The following is a 22,562-nucleotide window of genomic DNA, read 5'->3' as shown; positions in this document are numbered from 1 at the left end:
TTCTTTTCACACACACAAACACACCCACCTATTACAATGTCTACAAATAATCCCTCCTCTGCAGACCTAGTTTGAAACTCTAACTGGGGTTAGTCAGCATTGGCAAAGTGGTGTGCGATTTTCCCAAAGTTGCAGGATGCTAAAGCACTTCACTAGCATCACCTTTAGTGTGCCTGTGCTCCTAAGTTCCTAGAGGCAGGAGAGAGATGTAGAAGCTACCTGTCAATCTAGCAGAGGTCAGGTCAGATCACGTGTTAGAAACCAACTCCTCAGCTTCAGAAACATGTCTGAGAGAGGAGCTTGCAGGTGGAAGCAGCACGCTCCAAGGGTCTGAAGTGTCAGTGGGTGTGTTTTGCAAGATATTTATGACGGGTGAATGATAGCAGGTATTGAGATTTGGGCCCAGTGGAGGTTGAGGCTGAGGCTAACACCATAGCTAAGTATCTGTGCATGTGTGTGTGTTGGGCAATGGGTGGTGTATGTGTGTTGCATGTATGGGTGATGTATGTGTTTGGGGGGATGATGAAGCTATTATTCCAATAGCTGGGGGAAGGAATTATAAAATGTGTATAAGGATTTGTTCAAAGAAAAGCATTTTATAACATTCCCACTCTCGAGCTAGGAACAAAATGACTGGGTTAGTAGGGCAAGTGATGAGGAAATGAGGAGAGCAGAAAAAAAGCTAAACAACATGCTTCTGTCACAGAGGGCTGAGTTTTTCCCAAAGGCTCTGGATGTCTGGGGATGACAAAGTCTGACAGCTGAATTTGGGATGCGACAGGACTGAGTAAATAACTAAAGAAAGTTTTCTGGCATCTTGATCAGCCACCCCATGTTGCATCTAAGACACCCTTGGCACTCACATCCTGAGCAACCCTCTGTTTATCCTTCCCTTAACTTTAAAGCTTCCTTTGCAGGGCAACCATTCAAGTTACCCTAATCTGATCAGACAGAGAACACTGAGTCAGAGACAGTTTAATTGGACAGTCAGCTCTGTAACTAGATTGTAAATTACCTGAGGGTATGAACTGCATTTTACACCTCTTTTTTGTTGTCCATTCCAGGCACGGGCTTTCAATAAATGAAGGTTCTGATTGATTTTTTTAAAAGAAGATACATAATAACAATTGTTATTATTATATAGTGCTTATTTTGTGACAGAAAGCATACTATATGAATGAATTTATTTCTCACACTAAGAAAATGAGGTGGTGCACAGATTACCTCTGTGTTACAGAGAAGGACACTGAAGTACAGAGAGGTTAAGTAATTTGTCCAAAGTCACAGGGCTTGTAAAGGGCAGAGTCTGTATTTAAATCCACATAGTCTGGCTGTAGCATTCATACTCTTAACCAATCCATAATCTTTCTTTTTATAGACATGTGTGATTCTGGAAATCTTTGTAGCTTTTGTGATTTGCGGGAGGACAGAGGGCTAGAGAAATGATGAGCCTTTTTAGGAGTGAAACCTACTAATGGAAACACCACAGTCATAGCATCTTTTTATTTTTCACTGTGGCCACCCAGAGGGGGGAAAAGCAAAACAAAACAAAACAAAACTATCCTCATTTAAGAGACCATTTTGGTCTCGTATGATTTTTTTTTTTTTCATGATTGAGTCAGCCTTGGTAGATTCAGCTCGGTCCCTGGTTTCCCACAACCTCCAATCCTGTAGAAGAATGGATTTGTTTTAGGCCAACTCATGGTTCATGCTATCCTCAGAGTAGAGCCAAGCAAAACTTCTTGTTACACAATTTATTTTGTGCCCTTTTGGGGTGGTCCCCAAATCTCTTTCAGATATGCCAGATCTGGTTCAACTTTCAGAAGCAGTATCTGAGTAATGACTCCATCCTGCTCCACTAAGGGATTTTGTCTCCATGTCACACATGTGGGAAGAGGGTGTGGGGCCACAGGAGGAAGACCTATAGAAATCATCAAGTGCTCAAGGGCAAAACTGCTAGGAAAAGGATAGGATTCCAGAAAGGCAGAAAAAAAGAGAAGGGAATGATCACTAGCAACATGAGAACAGAGAATCGTCTGGGAATCGGAGAGCAGTGAGGAGCACCTGTGGAAGGGTTGAAGCTGGCAAGGGAAGACCGGGGACCAGGTCAGGTCAGTGGAAAGAAAGCAAAGAGGGGAACAAGAAATGAGATCTAGGAGAGGCAGCAGCCAAGCAGCAAAGATGAAAAGCTCTAATCTGACAAGGGAAGAAGGAAGGCAGGAGGGATGTTGGGTGAAAGAATTGCTCCTAGAACAGAAGTTACACAAGGCCTCTTCTTCTGACTCTTGTGACCATTTCAGCCTTAACATTTTTCATTTCTAATGGGGCTTAGTGATGAGCTTATCAAGCCTAATCTTCAGGAATATTATGTGCAATAACAAGAAATGGATTGGAAAATCTTCATATGGTTTCATGTGGTTATTTGTGAAAGCTGAACTTAACCAATCTCTAGCTCTCATCACAGTGAAAAACTATGGTGGCTGCAAACCATGTTTCTAGCATTCTTACTCCATACTTTCTATACTTTCAATTATTCACTCAACTGTTACTAATGGCTGCTCTGCTACCTTCTACTGGGATTTAGGATTATAAAGTGTAATAAGACATTTTCTGCCAGCAGATTGTTCACATGGGAAAAACATACACTTAAAAATAACAATGTGTTGAGAAGTACTATGACAAAGAAACTATAACAGGGATATAGAGGGACCAGAGAGGGTGTCCTCTAGCCATTTCCCTCATATACCCCCATTTACCCCCATATACCCCCATTCCACCTGGAAAGTCTCCTTCCCAACCCTAACCCTCAACCCATATCCCTTGAAGTCCTGACCATTCCTCAAATTATAGATCAAATGCTATTTTCTCAACAAGGTAGTTCCTAATCTCAGAAGGTAGAATTAATCTTTCCATTCTGTGTGCTTCTGTAACATGTTATTTATATCTCTGGATTAAAATTTATTCTAATTAGTTCTTTTTAAAAAAACTATGTATGATGAAGGTAGAGAGATATATATATAAGGTAGATATATATAAATATCTCTATGGAGGTTTCTTAAAGTGCAGTTAGGGTCTGGTGAGGTAAAAGTTCATTTACATCAAGTAATCTACAGCCCCTTTTAAGAGGCTAAAGTGAATAGACCCTGCTGCATTCTGGCAATTGTGAAACCTTGTTTGTACATTTTCTTGTTTTGAAGAAGCATAAAAGAAATAGCCTTTAGACCTAAAATGACCCAATCATTCCTTCCAGCTCTTTCTACATTGGACAAAGAACAGGGAACAAACTAAAACAAAACAAAACAAAACTCAAATTAATCACATAATTTTTAATCTGGAAAGGACTCTATATTTCATTTAACCCAATATCTTAATTACAAATAAAGAAACTATATTCTGAGAAATTTAGATACTTATTCAATATTACACAGCAAGAATCAACAACAAATTTTACAACCCTTAAGTTCAAGGCTCTTCCCAATAGAACCTTCCCAAAATGTAAACCAAGTAGTTTACCTTTAATAAGAAAGAAAGTGTTTTTTTTAAAAAAATGTAACAGCATTAAAATGTACAGAGAAAAAAATTCATTGAAAAGCAGTATACATTACAGAGAAATGTCTTCCCATTAGTCCATTTGTCCACAGAGACCATCATGCTTTCACAAACATCAGTGAAAATGTTTGTAGAGTTTAAAGCTTTAATTTAAAAATCTGTCCTTTATGATGTCTGGATCCTTTATCCTTCAGACATCAAATGATTCTATACAGTGAGCAATAAGAATTATTTTGAGGTTCTTCTCCAAGATATTTTAGTACGTTTGGTGGTAGTGGCCATTAACAGGTGTTCTTAACAGTTGCGGAAGTAAAATAATACATCAAGGCTCTGTTGAGAGGTGCACATTCACACATGTTCTCTCCCATCATGACTTAGGCAAAGGCAGCAGGTGCACTCAAATGTGACAAAGTTTACTCCATCTCAGTCCTGCTATTATTGTCAGAAGGCTTGCCTTTTCCCTGCCCTTTCCCACGTCCCCCTGCCCCCATTGTCATCCTGATAGATCTGACCCAGTCCTACAGATGCCCCAGATTGGGCATGTGGGTGCGCACACACCCACACACACCAGGTTGAAGCACTAATATTGAATTTAAAACGTACTGGGTTCCAATGCTAAACAGGCATATGTATATATGTACATGTGTACATGTGTATGTACATATAATATGTATTTATCTACCTATATATTCAAAGTGACAATCACTTAGATAAATACCACTCGCTTTTTAAAATTCTTTCATTCACTACAGAGGATGGTCTGAAGAAACTGGCTTTCAGGTAGAGACTACACCCACTGCTCTGCCATTCCCAAGGACCCCTCAGGGGCACAGAGACAGTACCTCGGTTTTGCAGCTACATAGGGGTTTAAATACAACTTCTACCACTTCCTATTTGTGTGATCTTGAGAAAATCACTTAACCTCTTTGAGCAATAATTTCCTTAATTCTAAACTGAGGATGTTAATATCTACTTCATGAAGTTATGAGGACTGGAGGTATTGTATGCCAATGGGTGCTGCATGGTAGTGCTCAGTACATAATAGCTATTATGATGCAGATGATGATAAGAGGGAAGAGTTAAAGAGGAAACGGGGGACAATCATGGCCCCCATTTCCCAAATCCCTTCTGTATTTCAGGATTTCTCAGCAAGGATTGGTAGAACTTGACTGCTAGCCTTTATCTGGTGAGTATGAAGCTCGAGGTAGAGGAAAGAGAACTAGTAGGGGGAAGTCCATGAATGGCTAGCATTTAATATGTTATTTTCTTGTCTTGAGCCTACACATACATACACTTAATGTCCCTTCCACTGCTGAGGAAACGGCATTTCACAGTAGTGAGTTCAGCATCTTTTGAGGAATCAAAGCCATTTTTTTTCTTTTTGCTTAGCAGGACCGGACTGCACAAAGCAGGGTGAAAGAATTCGCGTGATCTCCATGGTGGCTAATCATATAATTTCCAGTTTCAACAGCAGGTCCCAGCTATTTGCTCCTCTGCTACCCCAGCAATTCTAGTAACTGTGAGCACAGAACACAGTTCTGTGGATCACAGAACAAATGCCCAGCTCCTTTCTACAGTCATGAGGTCAGAGTACACAGCCAACCCACTAGCAGAGCTGGTGTTATGGTTTGAGCCATCCAAAGTACAACAAGGAAGGAGGAAGCCCCAACCTACCCCGGACATGCCCTGAATGACACAGCCATTTAGGGCCTGCCTAAGATGCCATTCTGTTTGCAAACACATACTACCTGCCGTATCACTCAAAATAATTCCATCAGAAGGCCTGAAGGCAAATGACTAATGTTAAAAGTGGCCCATGCATCATTTCAGTGACAACTCCACAGGCGCCAATTAAACATGGAAAAGACCTGTTCTGAAGCATGCCCATCTGGCATTTTCCAAGGAGCTGTAGTCAATGGCTGATAAAACATACGTGATCATAACTGTAAAGAAATTTCGCAGCCCTCTCCTTGCTCAAAAGCAACCGGGGCCCATGAGGACAATCAACCTGGAAGACACCCAAAAGACGAGGTGAGTAAAGAAAAGCCTGCATTTGAAGCCAGCACTGCTCTTCCTTGTGCACAGAAAGCAAAGATCGGGAGTTGCATGAGGTCATATTTTCAGCCACCAAAAACAAACAAACAAAAAAACCAACCAAACCTCAAAAAAGCCCAGACGTGTCTAGGGAATGCTTGGGAGTTTGTCTAGTAGTCTACGGTGAACTTCAATTGCTATGTCTCCGAGTGAAAGAAAGGATGGGCAGTAGTCCATCCCCTGCTCCTAGGAGTGCTTTCCAGTATCACCATTGTAGGACTTGCTCAGCACACCAGGTCAAACTCACTGTCCAAATATCCTTCCCTAGAACCATACAATAACCACCTTCTGAGTGGAAGGAAGAGGACACATTTAACAAATGAAGTCAAGGCATAAAACCTCCAGCAGAGAGACAGTGGCTGGAGCAGAAATGTTTTTCAAGGCTGCAGTTCTAAATCAGTCAGGCAGACACCTGTATACATACATATATAGAGAGACAAAGCTTCAAACACCACCACCCCATCACACCTAATGACTGCCTGTGATGAGAGTTTGCATTCTCTATTCTGGCTCTTCTAACAACAAAAATGTGTCTTTATACTCAGTTCTGATTCCGAACCTATTCTCTAATGCTTATCTATTTTTTGTTTTTCCAATACACAAGGTCAGATAAATGAGAAATAAAATATTTTTCAGTTTTAATTTTGATCCGGATCTAAATTATTTGTGACTTTTAATTCATTACCTTTGATTTCCACTTCAAGTGATTTAAGTCAATGCACCCCTCACATACACATAACAACAGTAAGAAGGATAATATTCTTAGATTGGGGCTAGCAAATATAAGCACAACAAACAAACAAAAAACCCACAAGCAAAAACAATGATGCTTCCGTTTTCATGAGTCCTTTTACCAATGATGCAGTGTACCGAAATCTCTTTAAAGCAGTTGCTTCAGTGTTAAGTTTTTGGTTTGAAAATAAAAAGGGGTCACTGACAATTAATTTCTCAGCACAATAGAAAAGCAACCCAACCCCTTAACAACACTAAAATGGCAGAATTAAACACAGTGGGAACAAGTAGGAATAGACGAATACCTGGGATTGCCAGATTGGAAAGGGGGAGGTTGTGAAGGTGAGGGGGGAGCGAGGCCATCCAGTCGGCATTGCAGACCTCCGATGATGTCTTTGTCCCGCTGGGGTTGGGGGAGCAGATGGTCCCCATCCTGAGTTTCCTCCTAGCCTTCCTAACTGCTAGCATCCCTGTTGTTAACAAACTGGCCAGTCTCAGCCCAGTGCCACTCACTCAGTGATCATCACTTCTCGGGCTCTGTGGACGTTTCAGGGCGACGCTTGCCACGCCAGTCTTTCCAAAATGCCTTTCTGGCTGGGAGACGGGGCAAACAGATGGATCCCTACCTACTAGCACCCGCAGTCCCCACTCTCCCCGGCCCAGCCTCTGCTCCACTCCCTTAATCTGCTCAGTCCCAGCTCCGTTAAACTTCTTACGTTCCCCTCTGGAGATGGGGGAAGGTAGGCCCCTACAGATAAATCTTACAGAAACTGAAAGTCCGAGGAGCAGCCACACCCGGAGCCACTCACAAGACAGGTGCCCACCCAGTGTACAGACATGCCTGCCGGTCCATACACATGTGCGCGCCCGGGCGCGCCGGCTCTAACCTGATTTATGTTTCTGTATATGTCACTGGGCTGGTACACAAGCTGGGCCTGCTACTCACTCCCCCGCTTTTCTGCACAGACGCCCCCTGCCCTGTGGCTTCCTGAAAGACACACAGAAGTGCAGCCGGCGGCACCCCGACTCCCGGCAGCCCCTCCCCGCACTGCCGGGCAGATTTGCCGGGCTAGGCGGCCCGTGATTGGCCGCTGGCGGAGCGCGCTCCGATTGGCCAGCGCCTTCCGGGCTGCCCCTCTGTCCCACTCCCACGCCTCCCCTGCTCTCCAGTCTCCTCCCTCCGTTACTCCTGCCTTTCTGTGTGTGTGTGTGTACACAGACCCCGCGGCAGCGACTGCATTCGTGGAAACTTGCAGGCTTCAGCCAGTCGGTCTTCAGATAGGTCCTTTTTCCTCCAGCCCCTCACACAGTCAGCACTCAGATGTTCACACACGGAAAGGGTTACGTTTTCCGTAAACCACAGAAGCAGCAGAAATATGATGGGTAAGAGGCCCAGAAAGGTGCTGTATCTCATATTTGGATGACAACATCTAGGATGGTTTGTGTTTCAGGCATTACATAATTAAGCTTCTCCTACACATCACTAGGCAGTAGTTCCGTGCAGTTATTCCCATTTTACAGAGGAGGCAATAATGAAACCTATTTGTATTGTCCTGTTGTTTAGAACCTTTTTTCAAATTCCTTGTCCCATGTGCTCTTCACAGTACCCCCACCAGGCAGGGAGGGTTGCTGATTTAATTCCCTTTAGTAGATGAAATGAAAGTCTGGAAGCATTCAGGGAGCTGAATGTGGTGGCACTATGGGAAATCCCATTTTGGGACGAGTCTCGCTAGTATGGAGGCTGCATACAAACCCATTTCCCTGCTTTCTGCAGTGTTCCCTACTCCTTCAAATGGTACTTTTCCGTGATGGAAAACTATGAGGTCTCTGCTGGTCTGAGGACTTTGCACATGAAAATCACAGGGACATCCCGGCAAACAGACAAATGAAGAAAAGCACCCTGGACTTGATGGTAGGGTTCCAGAAGGCTTGATGGTAGGGTTCCGAATACTCGATGATAGTGCTCCGGAGGGCTCAGGCCAGACAGGTCCTCAGTAACTCAGGAGGACCTTATGGGAAAAGAAAGCGGTTGCCTGAGCTAAGACAAGACTGAGGGCTCATATACAGATCCGTAGGTCAGCTAACATTTAATCACCAAATGGCCCCACCTTATCTCCCGGGCCCCAAAGCACCTTTCCATATACATAACTCCTGCTGCGTAGTGTCCCCTTTTGACATCTTATTAACATTTCCTTTTCCAGGTTATTCTTAACATTCATTTAAACCTGCTTTGCTATATAATAGTCCCAGTTTTTCTGTTTTGTTTGGTTTGGCCTGGGGGATTGTTACTTGTATGTCAAGAAGGTGTGTTATATTTTTCGTGTATCTTCTAATGCTTACAGGGCACTTCAGTATAAACATAGTATTCTTTGTTTTTAAGTATACCACAGGATATTGGGAATATGTCACCTAGGTGTTTGCATCAACAATGTTTTTGGGTTTTTTCCTCCCACGCACTCTCCTAGAAAAATCACTCTGTGAAGTAATATCTTAAGATTTATTTTTGAAGTGACAGCTTTCAGGGCTTCCCCTTCAGTCTAAAATTTCCAAACATAAAACTTTATGGAAGTTGTCTAAGGCAAACACAATGTATTCTTTAGTCTCTACTGTGAAATGTTAATTTTAGTGCCTTTTTTCCCCTTTATTTTTCAACTGTTAACCAAAGGAATGAATGATAGTTAGCATCAAATTTGGCTGGGCGCGGTGGCTCACGCCTGTAATCCCAGCACTTTGGGAGGCAGAGAACGGCGGATGACGGGGTCAAGATATCCAGACCATCCTGGCAAACATGGTGAAACCCCGTCACTACTAAAAATACAAAAATTAGCTGGGTGTGGTGGTGCGCGCCTGTAGCCCCAGCTACTCGGGAGGCTGAGGCAGGAGAATCGCCTGAACCCAGAAAGCGGAGGTTGCAGTGAGCCGAGATCTGCCACTGCACTCCAGCTTGGAGACAGAGTGAGACTCCATCTCAAAAAAAAAAAAAAAAAAAAAGCATCAAATTTTAGACACTTAGCGACATCACTGAGTGAGAACTTGAAAGCAAGTAGAACCACTTCAGAATGAGATGATTTGCACCTCTCTGAAATTGGCTTTTAAATTTACAGCTACTTGATTTGCCCAAGAAAACAATTCAAAAGAAGGGCAACACTTTTTCCATATATTCCTGAGTCAGTCCTGGGAAAAATCTAGCAAATGAAAACACAGTGTCTAGTACAGTACTTGGCATATAGCAGGTACTCAATATTTATTGGAAGGACGGAGATGCTTGGTTAAAGCTCTTGGTAAATGTCATGCTCTGCTGGGCTCTAAGTAGTGTCTTAGAGCAGTGCTTTTCAGACATTAATATGTAAATCAATCATATTCTGATTGAATCAATTTGAGATAGACCTGATATTCTAAATATTCAACAAGCTTCTAGCCAATGCAGATACTCCTGGCCCAGACTACACTTTGAGTAGCAAGGCCTTAGAGCACAGGCTCATGTTTGATAGATAGGATACGCAGTGCTTTTCTCTCTTTTCCAAGATTTTATAATGTTTTCAAATAACTTTTATAATCATAAAATAAATGTGCTTAAAAAAACTCAGTTAACAATCTCTAAGATAGTCTTTTTTTAATCCTATTATATCATGGAAACCAAATTACCAGTGGGATTTTTCTACTATGCCCTAGGTGTATAGGGAAAAATGTTTTTTAAATAAAAATTAATATTTAGAGTTTGGATAGTTAATATTTTTATACATACTATATTATGACATCAAAAGAAGAGAACTCAATTAACAGGAGGACTGAAATTTTGAAGTAAGTAAATTTTAATGAATAATTACAAGCAAACGGAGTGCTTTTTGTGTATAAATCATTCTGGTAAGTCCTAGGAGTAGAAGAAAAGTGAAATGATCCTTAGGTAATATATAATCCAGTAGAAAAGGGAGTCAAATATGTGAATTATGCATCATAATATCAGCCAGAATGAAGGGATAACAGAGACACACAAGTGGAGGATAATAAAGAGGTATATATTTTGATGGAGGAAGAGCCAAGGGATGCACTGTTAGAGGACGTGGTATTCAAACCAGGTCTGGAATTCTGAGAAAAGTTTCTGCCCATGGAAAATGGGTGGAGGATTTTGGCATGGGAGAGGCATATGTAACTTGGAAAACAGAGGCAAAGCTATGACAATGAATGATAGATGTGAGAAACAGAAAATATACTAGAGTGATATGAGAGAAGTGGGAAATATAGTTCATTTACTCTCATTTAATCTTCACATGAGCCCCATGAATTAGGTACTCTTACTGTTCCCATTTTACAAAGGATACTGAGGTTTAGTGGCTACATAACCCTGTCCAAGATCTCACGGCTAGTGAGTTGCATAGCTGTGACTCCAAGTCTCTTGATCATTGTGTCAGGGGCTTCCCATTACATGTTACCTGTTATTGTAAACCTCGTAAAGGCTGTTTATGACCAAAGCATATTAAAGAGTTGCACTTTTTTTTCTATTGACAAAAATGGCCACCGCAGGTTGTTGAGAAAGGGAGGAAAATGATTCACATTGTACTTTAGGAGGGTGACTATGGCAGAATGGAGAATGCTTGGGGAAATGTCCAATTTCCAATGTCCAGTGATATGTCTTTCAGATAAATCACTGAAACCAATTATCTAAGCTATGAAAAGTGAGAAAAAAATGCAAAGACCTGGCACATAGAGACTAAATGCATGGCCTTTCTTAACTCTGATGCTTGCCTTCCCAACCCCACTTCTCACCCCAAGGACCTGTAATTCTAAGGCCTGAGTGTGTAGCTTCCCTACCTCCTAAATTATTTTTTATTACTTGAACACCTCATCAAACTGTTCATCCATTTTTATTAAATACAACCAATCTCATTTATGTAAATACATAAACAAATTTGTTTTCTGGAAATTTTTTCTCCGTTATACTCTTATTTCCCCAACCATTCCCCATTCTGTCATAATTATCTTCCTAAAATACAATGTGAATAATTTTGCTTCCCTTCTCAAAAACCTGCAGTGGCCTGTCTTGTAAATATAAAAAAAATTTCCAAGCTCTTTAATATGCTTTGTTCATAAACAGCCCTTACCAGGGTTACAATAATAATAGGTGACATGTAATGGTAAAGACCCCTCTGGATTCCTGAAGAGCTGACTACAGCCTTTGCCCTCTATTTGGAGACTCCATTATTGTTTGAAATGTCTGTACTTTACAAGTAGTTTGTTTTGTTTGAATTCATACAATAAATGAGTAGTGAGGATCCCAGATAAAGCACCAAAACAGCTTGCCGTTCAGGCATGTGTAGTGGGCAGGATAAGCTGGTCTGATTTTACTTGATGAAAGGCACCCAGAAAGCCTTGGAGGAAGCATATTGATTTAATGATATTGGGACCAGGGCTGTCCTTGGTCCCCAGAGCTAAGCCTTAGGGCTGTCTTACTTCCCAGGCTGTGTGCTAGGTGGGGAAGGAACAGACCCCAAGCAGAATCAGAACACAGGCATGTATTTGGTCTAGGGATATTGCCTAGAGGGGAGTGAGGTTATATGATGCTTTGAGTTCCACAGTGATGTGTCACACACAATTTTTTTTTTTTTTTTTCTGTCTGGGGAGTGGGGTGGGTGGAAGAGGAATAAGGGACTGAAATGAGGAGCCAAGTAAATGAAAGATGGGATGGAGTAGAAGCTGTTTTGCTTTATGGCCTCGTGCCAGTAGAGTTTATTCCTATTCATTCCCAACCTTGTTCACCCAGCTCAAGCCAAAACACTGTATGATAAGGATCAGAGGAGAATGAGGAGATGCAACCAACATAGGTGGTGCTGGGACATGACAACAGCAGCAGCAATTACCTCCAGGAAGAGTGACATCATTGCAGCAACTGGGGATCTTCAGGAGCCTCCAAGGAAATGGAAACATTGAGGCACACATTTGTGGACACATGATACACCTTACACATTTCTGACATCAGAAGACAGAAGATTGGGATCCAGTTATTTTGTTGATTGGGGTAGAGCCTGAGACCATTGTTTTGTCATTGTTACTGTGACCCCTTCCCAGATTACACCCAACTGGTGTGTCCTTGAGTAACTGGGTAGAAGAGAAACAACAGCTTAAGCAGGAAGTAGTGTTGTCTATATTATCTAATGCCCACTTGATATTTATGGCCCACAACTGGAATTCTGTAATGAGACAAGAGTGAATGGCAGCAATGGCCATAATATTGCTTCTCCCAGATTTGAAAGCTTGGTGTTCAGGAAGACCTTAAGAGCCTCTATGCCTTTTAAATTTATTGGACATTAAGTTTTTCTGGTATGCTTTGAGAAAATTTCTTTTAACAATAGTGGTTACTATATACTTTTGAGAGGAGCCACTAACAAGTGTGATGATTGTAAAATTTGTTTTAATATCCATTCATTTCTGTCTACCACACCACATTCCAGCATCCTCTTCCATTTATCCTTCCCACGCCACCTCCAACCCCTGAAAAGGTAATTGAGAGGAAATAAAGGCCTCAGAGCCTTCATTTTCTAGCTAGTTAGCTGCAAAGCCCCTGATTTAAGATGTTATAGAGCCACCTGCTGGTAATCAAGGCTCACTTCAGGTACACACAATACTTTCTTTCAGTGTCAATTATCCTAAAAATGTCTGTAAATCACCAGCAACAGGAACAACTAGGAGTTTATGCAATATACAGACGTCTGGATCAAATGCCAGTCCTCATGTATCAGATCCTCTGGGGATGGCATCTTTTCTTCCTGTCTTTACAATATGCTCCTCAGGGGATTTTTATGTCTCAAATGTTTGAGATCAAGGCTTTGAAATGTCAACAAATTTCTCTTCTTTAAAAGAGTTAGAATAGGTAGAATGGCAGAGTAAACAATTCCTATCCATGCTGCATATAATTTTATGCAATTAGAGAAGAATATTTTGGCAGAGAGAGTTGATCTCAACTAGCAGGGAAACCAATTGATCTGCCACCCTTACCTCTTTTTTTCTCCAGGCTACCCCACCGCAAGGTTCCTAGAGTTATAAGAATTATATCCATTATTAGGAGACATTGTTGTATTAATGTGTATATTAGTAATCACTTGAGCTTCAGTCACAACAGAATGACCTCTGTACCTTTGTTATCATTTAACCAATCTAATCTTGGGAATGCATTATTTTAACAACATGACTCTGCATTTTGGGTTGCCACCATCAGTTGGAAATAGCATGATGCCGCCTCATCCATGAAGTAAAAATTAGTAATATTATCATTACCTAATATTATCATTCTCTTCCAACTTTTTAAATATTAAAATTACAAGTTTGTACAAACAACCTTGACCAACAAAAATATTTCTTTTTAATAAAGTAAATAAATTTCAATGTAAAGAAAAGTAATGAATTTTTAGTGTGTCAGCAACTCTCTCTGATCAGCTCCCTCTGAATGTTAGGTTGTAGTCAAAAGCCCTTATGATGCTTCTTAGCCTTTTGATGATTTTATTTCAAAGGATTCTGATTTGCTGAAGTGTCTGTGGTTAACTCCACAACTCAGACACGTGTTCAGCTCTGCCCTTCCTAAACTGTAGAAACTGGTCATGGAGGAAGTCATAGTTTATCTTAGCAACATCTGCACCCACAGCTTCCTCTTCCTTTGAGTAGCAGAAGTAAAAGAGAAAGTAAAATTTATGCCACACATCTTTCTGTTTCAGCCAAATATAAAGGAGAATATTCTAGAAGTCAGAGTTAGACAATATAATGAAGTAGAGGAGGAAGTGAGTTCCTATAACTAGAAACATCCAAGTCAAGCTTGGCACCAATAAGACAGTAACATGATAGAATTGAAGCACTTGATGGCATGATTGAACTCCATGAACTTCGTGGTCTTTCCAACCATAGTCTGTTTTTTTCCCTCTGCCAGCTATAGATACCTTTTTATCTTTGCACAGTTAAGCCTTTCTTTCCTCTTTATTATCTTTCCTCACTCAAATCTTTGACTTCATTTGCTGTAGTAGGATGAACAGAACTTCTATATAAATATGGACTTGATATTCTAAAATCATGCTGCTACCAGCAAAAGCTTGAGATTGTGTTTTGGGAAGTATCTTTATGCTGGTAACACGTTCTAGCCTCTGGGGACACCTCAACATTTTCTCTACCCTTTCCCTGTATTCAGCACTCAGGATGAGATACTCTTAGCTCAGGAAGCCAGGCTCAGAAAACACATAATGAAGCTCTCAGAGTGGGAAGTATGAATGACCTGGATGGAAGTCACCTTTAGTGCCTCCATCACTTCCACAGTGGTAGGATTGGTGTGTGTGCGGCTTGAGGGCACAGCTTCTCAACTCTTGCACCGGAGGTGCCCTAATCATGGAGCTGAGTAAATGCACACTCCCCAGAGCCCTGTATGGCAAATATGACAAGCATTGATCCTGGCATTTCTTTCAAGCTGCATAGTTTGTTTTTGTGAATTCATTCACATTTTGTTACACACACATGCACACACACACACACACACACAAATTGATGTTCTGGATGGGCTATGTTTGCCCTGTGGCTTTGAGTCCCTTCTGGCACACGCCTGTAATCTTGGGTACTTGTGACTCGTAATGTGAAAGTCCTAGGACTGGAAGAAAGGCACCAAGAAGTCAATGAGGCAGAAGAAAGCTCTGTTCACTCATGGCACAGCCCAGTTTAGTAAAGGAGAAGACTACGAGTGGATTTGAAACCAAAGCTTGAAATCGTGTCCATTTGCCCAAACCGTAGGCAACCTGGAGCAAAAGCTGGTGAAGAATCAAGATTGTGAGTCATTAGAGACATGACTGTCTCCTTAAAGAGAGTAGAGGACTGAAAACTTCCCACCTAAGCTTAACTCTCTCTTCTTGAGTTGACCAGGAGAAAGTTTCACTTGTAGGGCTCATCTTGCCCTTCTGGTACCAAATGCACAATATTAAAGCCTGATGAGTTTACACAGAGGAAGTAGAAGACAAGAGGCCTCTGATTCAGGTCTCAAACTCCTATGACTCTTTAGCCTGCTGAGGTATGTTCTTGCTCCAAGAGTTGTAGACCAAGTTTCCTCACTTGGCTAGACTGGTGTTCTGTGTCTACTTGAGTCTTCACTGATTCCTTGGATCTGTTTTTTTTTTTTTTTTCCCTCTGCACCTAAGATGCTTGCCTGATTCTACCAATCTGAGCTAAACTTTGAAACTGACTCAGTGGCCTATTCAGCCTAAGGCATCTGCCAAGCCACCCAGATTTAGGTCCTGACCTCTCCTGGCCTGACTGACATGCCACAGTAAAGACCGTTAGAAGAGCATTGATTTAAAGTGGATATATCAGTCTGTGATGTGAAGAGAGTCAAAAGAAAAGCTCAACTCACCATACTTGAGTGACAATCACCACTTTTAGCAAATTCCCTGTTCCACAAGGCATTTTTCTTTCTCCTACTCACTCATTCACCATTTCCTGTCATTCATTCACACGATACTAAATTGAATACTACTTTGTGTCTGGCCTCATCCTCACAGTGGGGGTGTGGAGGAGTGAAGACAACTTTCCACCTTTGAGGACATTTGGGTCCAACAGAGTTCACAGCCTGTATTCCCTCATCTTGGAGTGACACTGCACATTTTGACATAAACATTAAAGCAACAATAGCAAACCAAAAAATTTCATCTCAGTGGATAGAACAGAGAGTATCTTCAAATAGCATTTGTTGAACAAATAAATATTGGTCAAGCTGTGTACCCAAAATTTGGAGTAATGGGTAAAAGTTCTGTAGGGGGAGGTTCTGCAGAAGTGATTGCTGAGCCTTCTTCCTGCCCCTGCTCCTGTGTGGAGAGCCCCCAGTAGGGATGTTGGGCAGGAGTCTGCCCAGTTCTACCAAATGTGTGGGATCTTGCTGCAGGGGCTGCTGTAAACTGTGAACTGTTTCCATAGTTTCTACTAAAGCAGCAACAAGAAACACTGCTCAAGGGTTTGAGGGAGGAATGAAAGTCTCTCTCTTGGGTGAAGTTTGGAGAAACACAGCTTAGTTTCCTTTGATATGAAATGATTTAATGGGGAGAGGATAAGTTTGCCCTGGAGTTTTGGGAAAATCAAAGGGCTCCATTTATCTCCTTAAGAAAGGAAAATTGATTGAAGTTTTGGTGGATCGCAGCCAATACCTAGGGCAGAATAAGACCCAGAAATGATATAATAAAAACAGTGAACTTATGGGCTGAATCCTTGCTTATTTTCTTTCTGAACTTTCAGATTAAACAACACTCAGAGAAAAGAGAGAATCCTGCCCCTCCAGTGAAATAGCATTTTGGATTTTGTCGTACTGTATAAAGGCTGCAGTCTTGGGAAAATAGGGTAGTGTTGACTCAAATTAAGAATCTTTTATTAGGGTCTTGCTCAAGTACCTTTTGTTTAAACTTTCTACTTGGAAATAATTTCAAACTTCAAAAAAAGTTACAAAAGTAAAAATATTAAAAGACACACACACACACACACATACTTATTCCATCTACCTAGATTCATCTATCTTTAACAATTTACCCCCTTTGTCATTTGCTTCCATCTCTCTCTGTATGCATATACATGTGTATCTACACATGCATGTATGTATGTATGTGTAAGTGTATGCATATACATATACATGCACACATGAACACACACCCTTTGAGGCTAAGTTATTTATATCATGGCGCTTTGACTGCTAATTAATAACTGTGTATTTCCTAATAATAAAAATATCTCTTACATAACAACATCAGAGTTATAAATACTTTTATCTAGTTGTCTCCATATTCTAATTTTGTCAACTGATCTAATAAATTTCTTTTATAGCATTTCCCCCCATCTAGTACAGGATTCAATCTAGAGTTAGGTATTGCAATCAATTGTCATGTGTCTTTAGCCTCCTTTAATCTAGAATATTTTTAGAGCCTTTCTTTATATTGACATTTTTGAAAAATACAGCCCTCCCTTTTTAATAGAACTTTTTTTTTGTTGTTTAAAATTTCAACTTTTATTTTAGATACAGGGGGTACATGTACAAGTTGCATGAGGATATTGTGTGATGCTGAGGTTTGGGGTACAGATCTTTTCACTTAGGTAATGAGCATAGTACTTGATAGGTAATTTTTCAAACCATGCCTTCCTCCTTCCCTTTATGCTGTAGTAGTCCACATTGCCCATTGCTCCCATATTTATGTCCAAATGTGCTAAACGTTTAGCTCCCACTAAGTGAGAACATGTGGTATTTTTTTTCCTGTTCCTGCATTACCTCACTTAGGATTTTGGCCTCGAACTACATCCACCTTGCTGCAAAAGACATGATTTCATTTTTTTAAATGGCTGTATAGTATTCCACAGTATACATGTACCATATTGTTTTAATCCAGTCCACAAATGATGGACAACTGGGATAATTCTACATTTTTGATACTGTGAAGGGCACAGTGATGAACATACATGTGCACATGTCTTTTTGGTAGTATAATTTATTTTCCTTTGGGTATATACCCAGTAATGTGATTGCTAGGTTGAATAGTAGCACTATTTTAAGTTCTTTGAGAAATCTGCAGACTGCTTTCCACAGTGACTGGACTAACTTACATTCCTACCAAAAGTGTATAAGCAGCCGGGCATGGGGGCTCATGCCTGTAATGCCAGCACTTTGGGAGGCCGAGGTGGGCGGATCACAAGGTCAGGAGATTGAGACCATCCTGGCTAACATGGTGAAACTCCGTCTACTCTAAAAATACAAAAAATTAGCTGGGCGTGGTGGCAGGCGCCTGTAGTCCCAGCTACTCTGGAGGTTGAGGCAGGAGAATGGCATGAACCGGGAAGGTGGAGCTTGTAGTGAGCCGAGATTGCACCACTGCACTTGAGCCTGGGTGACAGAGCGGGATTCCGTCTTAAATAAATAAATAAATAAATAAATAAATAAATAAATAAATAAAATAAAAATAAAAAAGTGTATAGGCATTTTTTTTCTTCACAACCTTGCCAGCATCTGTTTTTTGACTTTTTAATGATGGCCACTCTGGCTGGTGGGAGATGGTATCTCACTGTTATTTTGGTTTGTATTTCTCTAATGATTAGTGATGTTGAACATTTTTTTCATGTTTGTTGGCCACTTGTATCTCTTCTTTTGAGAAATGTCTGTTCATGTCCTTTGTCCATTTTTTAAAAAGGAGTTGTTTTTGCTTCTTGATTTGTTTAACTTCCCTATAAATTCTGGATATTAGGCCTTTATTGGTTGTATGGTTTGCAAGCAGTTTCTCCTATTCTGTAGGTTGTCTGTTTACTCTGTTGATTATTTCTTTTGCTGTGCAGAAACTTTTTAGTTTAATTAGGTTCCACTTGTCTACTTTTGTTTTTGTTACAATTGCTTTTGGGGACTTAACCAAAAATTCTTTACCAAGGCTGTTACAGTTTGGCTTTGTGTCCTCACCCAAATCTCATGTTGAATGTTGGGAGAGAGACCTGGTGGGAGGTGATTGAATCATGGGGGCAGATTTCCCCCTTGCTGCTCTTGTGATAGTGTGTGAATTCTCACAAGATCTCACAGATTTGTTTAAAAGTGTGTAGCAAAAAAGTACTACTCACTTTTTTGTTTAAAAGTGTGTAGGACTTCCCCCTTTGCTGCCTCTCTCCTGCTTACTTCCCCTTTGCCCTTCCACCATGTTTGTAAGTTTTCTGAGGTCTCCCAAGCCATGTCTCCCAAGTATAGCCTGTGAAACTGTGAGTCAGTTAAACCTCTTTTCTCCATAAATTACCTGGTCTCAGGTATGTCTCTATAGCAGTGTGAGAGTGGAATAATATAGCAAATTGGTGCCAGAGAAATGGGACATTGCTATAAAGATACTTGAAAATGTGGACATAACATTGGAACTGGGTAATGGGCAGAAGTTGGAACAGTTTGCAGGGATCAGAAGAAGGCAGGAAGATGAGGGAAAGTTTGGAACTTCTTAGAGACTTGTTGAATGGTTGTGACCAAAATGTGGATAGTGATATGGACTGAAGCCCAGGCTGTGGTAGTCTCAGATGAAGATGTGGAACTTATTGGGAGCTGGAGTAAAGGTAACTTTTGCTATGCTTTAGCAAAGAGACTGGTGGCATTTTGCCTCTGCTGTAGAAAACTATGGAACTTTGAACTTAAGAGAGATGATTTAGAATATCTGGTAGAAGAAATTTCTAAGTGCAAAGCAGGTAACTTGGCTGCTTCTTAAAGCCTATGTTCATTTGCATAAACAAAGAAATAACCCGAAGCTAGAACTTATATTTAAAAATGAAGCACAGCATAAAAGGTTGGAAAATTTGTAGCCCAACCATGTGGTAGAAAAGAAAAATCCATTTTCTGGGGGGACATTCAAGCCTGCTGCAGAAGTTTGCAGAGCCTTCTGGCAGTCTTTAGGATTTTCTATGTGGAATCATGTCATAAGTGAAGAGAGATAGTTTGACTTCTTCTTTTATTATGGGGATGTCTTTTGTTTCTTTCTCTTGCCTGATTGCTCTGGCTGGGACTTCCAGCACTATGTATAACAGGAATGGTGAGAGTAGACATACTTGTCTTGTTTCAGTTCTCAAGGGGAATGGCTTGAGCTTTTGCCTATTCAGTGTGATGTTGGCTGTGGGTTGGGCATATATGACTCCTATTATTTTGATGTATGTTCCTTTGATGCCTAATCTGTTGAGGATTTTCATCATGAAGGAATGTTGGATTTTATCTTAAGATTTTCCTGTATCTGTTGATATGATCATATGGTTCTTGCTTTTAATTCTGTTTATGTGGTGAATCCCATTTATTGGTGTGAGTATGTTAAACCAGCCTCGCATCCCAGAAATAAAGCCTACTTGATCATGGTATGTTAACTTTTTGATGTGCTGCTAGATTTGGTTTGCTAATATTTTTGGAAATTAAAAAACTTCCTCTTGAAGCCTACTTGATCATGGTATGTTAACTTTTTGATGTGCTGCTAGATTTGGTTTGCTAATATTTTTGGAAATTAAAAAACTTCCTCTTGAATAACTACTGGCTGAAATAAAAAAATTCATTGAAACTAATAAAAATAAGAATACAAGTTAACAAAGTCTCTGGGATGCAGCCAAGCAGTGTTAAGAGGAAAGTTTAAAGTCCTAAGTGCTTTCATCAAGAAGTTAGAAACATCTAAAAATTAACAGTCTAACTCTGCACCTAAAAGAATAGAAAAAAAAAAAAAAAAAAAAAAAACCAACCCCAAAGCTAACAGAAGTAAAGAAATAATTAAAATTAGAGAAGACCTTAATGAAGTTGAGATGCAAAAGATCAATGAAACAAAAAGTAGGTTCTTCAAAAAAATAAAATAAGAGATTGATAGACTACTAGCAAGATTTACAAAGAAAAGGAAAGAGAAGATCCAAATAAGAACAATCAGAAACAATATTACAACTGATCGCACATAAATAGAAAAGATCCTCAGGGACTGCTGTGACCAACTCTATGCACAGAAGTTAGGAAATCTAGAGGAAACTGATAAATTTCTGGAAACACACCATCTCCCAAGATTAAATCAGGAAGCAACTGAAACCTTGAATAGACTAATATCAACTTCCGAAATTGAATTAGTAACAAAGAACCTACGAAGCAAAAGAAGCCCTGGACCCGATGGATTCACAGCCAAATTCTACCAGATGTACAAAGAAGAACTGACACGATCCTATTGAAACTATTCCAGAAAATGGAGGAGGGGCCTTTCCCTAATTCATTCTTTGAAGCCAACATCAGACTGATACCAAAATCTGGCAGAGACACGATGAAAAAAGAAAACTTCAGGCCAATATCCCTGATGAACGGCAGACACAATGGAATATATCTTATTTTGTATTTATTTGATACTACTTTGTGATTGGATTTAGTTCGGTTATACTCTGCCCTAATACTGCATACGTGATATTGTGTCCTTCCCAGGGTATTACATTTGGAGGAGCACAACATCCCTCTCTCTCTCACTGATGATATTAATTTTGATCACTTCATCAACTTCTTGTCTAATTTCTCCACTGCGTAATTACTGTTTCTTTTTCTCCTTTGCAACCAATAAGATTTTTACAGGGAGGCACTTAGAGACCATGCATTTATCCTGGTCTTCATCAAAATTTCCTCGATTTAGTATCCATTGATTATTCTAGCCTGATGCAATCTTTATTATGCTGATTACAAAATGATAACTTCTGAATTTCAGCACTCCCTTCATATTTCTTAATCTGCTCTTGAAATTTTGCTATAGATGAGAGCCCTCCTTTCTCTCTCTGACTCTCTTTACCTATCTACCTATATATATAGCTATCATTTATTACTGGTAAGGACTCATGAATTCCTGCTTTTCTCAATGGTTTCTAACTCATTAATATACTTAACTATATTGATGTTCAAATTTTCCTAGATGTGTACAGTGGGAGTCCTTTCAAACTGACTCCTATATCCTTCTGACATACCCTAGCAGTTTTTGAACTATGTTCTTATTTTCTGACCTAACAAAGTATTTCCAATTCACTTTTGCCTACTTTGTCCTTAGACATTTCTCTGAGTTCCGTTCCCTTCAACAGGAAATTTATTGAAAATCAGGATGTGGATGTAGGTATGGTTTTTGCTACTGGGATATCTTTGCTTCTTAGTCTTTTCAAAAGACACATCTAGGAAATATATGCACATACGCATATCTGCAATGCAAAACACACATGCATGCTCAAGTACATTTACACACAGATGTGATTAAGATTAAGATTACCAATGAAGGACAGGTGGACATCATGTGTTCTCCAGATGTGATACTTGGGAAGGACACTAACCTTCATGCACATACACATGCATACACACACACATACGTACACACACATATTGTGGAAATCATGAGTTTGCATTGGTACTGCCAATTTGACTCTATCCCTGCATCTACACAGGGTTCTTTCCAGTCTTTCCTTATTCCATATTTCTATGTTCCTTCTCCCTCAGTGAGAACCTGGGCACCCAATGACAACACATTTACACATTTATGTAATCTTATAACACATAACAATGTTTCAAAATTGCTTTGCTTGTATCATTTCAATAAAAAACCAATCTTACTACCAAGCCTTCCCGATTTGCTTACATTCTCACCCTGTCCCCACCACGCCCACCCCACCCTACATGAGACTGGGGTATATAGTCAAATATATAGTCA

At 40.3% G+C, this 22,562-nt stretch overlaps 1 protein-coding gene across 2 annotated transcripts in view; it reads right to left on the bottom strand.

Moving 5' to 3' along the window:
* PLCXD2 (phosphatidylinositol specific phospholipase C X domain containing 2) overlaps positions 1 to 7,167 on the bottom strand; it is a 97,401-nt gene extending 90,234 nt beyond the window's left edge. For both annotated transcript variants that reach the window (XM_023212943.2, XM_023212933.2), the window contains exon 1: positions 6,681 to 7,167. In XM_023212943.2, coding sequence (XP_023068711.1) covers positions 6,681 to 6,843 — 163 coding nt within the window. In that variant the 5' untranslated portion in view covers positions 6,844 to 7,167. The remainder of the gene's footprint in view (positions 1 to 6,680) is intronic.
* Positions 7,168 to 22,562: the final 15,395 nt, after the last annotated feature.

The sequence above is a fragment of the Piliocolobus tephrosceles genome, chromosome 2 (genome assembly GCF_002776525.5).
Source record: "Piliocolobus tephrosceles isolate RC106 chromosome 2, ASM277652v3, whole genome shotgun sequence".
In the NCBI taxonomy this organism is placed as follows: domain Eukaryota; kingdom Metazoa; phylum Chordata; class Mammalia; order Primates; family Cercopithecidae; genus Piliocolobus; species Piliocolobus tephrosceles.
The sequence above is the reverse complement of the archived record's forward strand: the minus strand, read 5'-3'. Positions and strand labels throughout refer to the sequence as shown.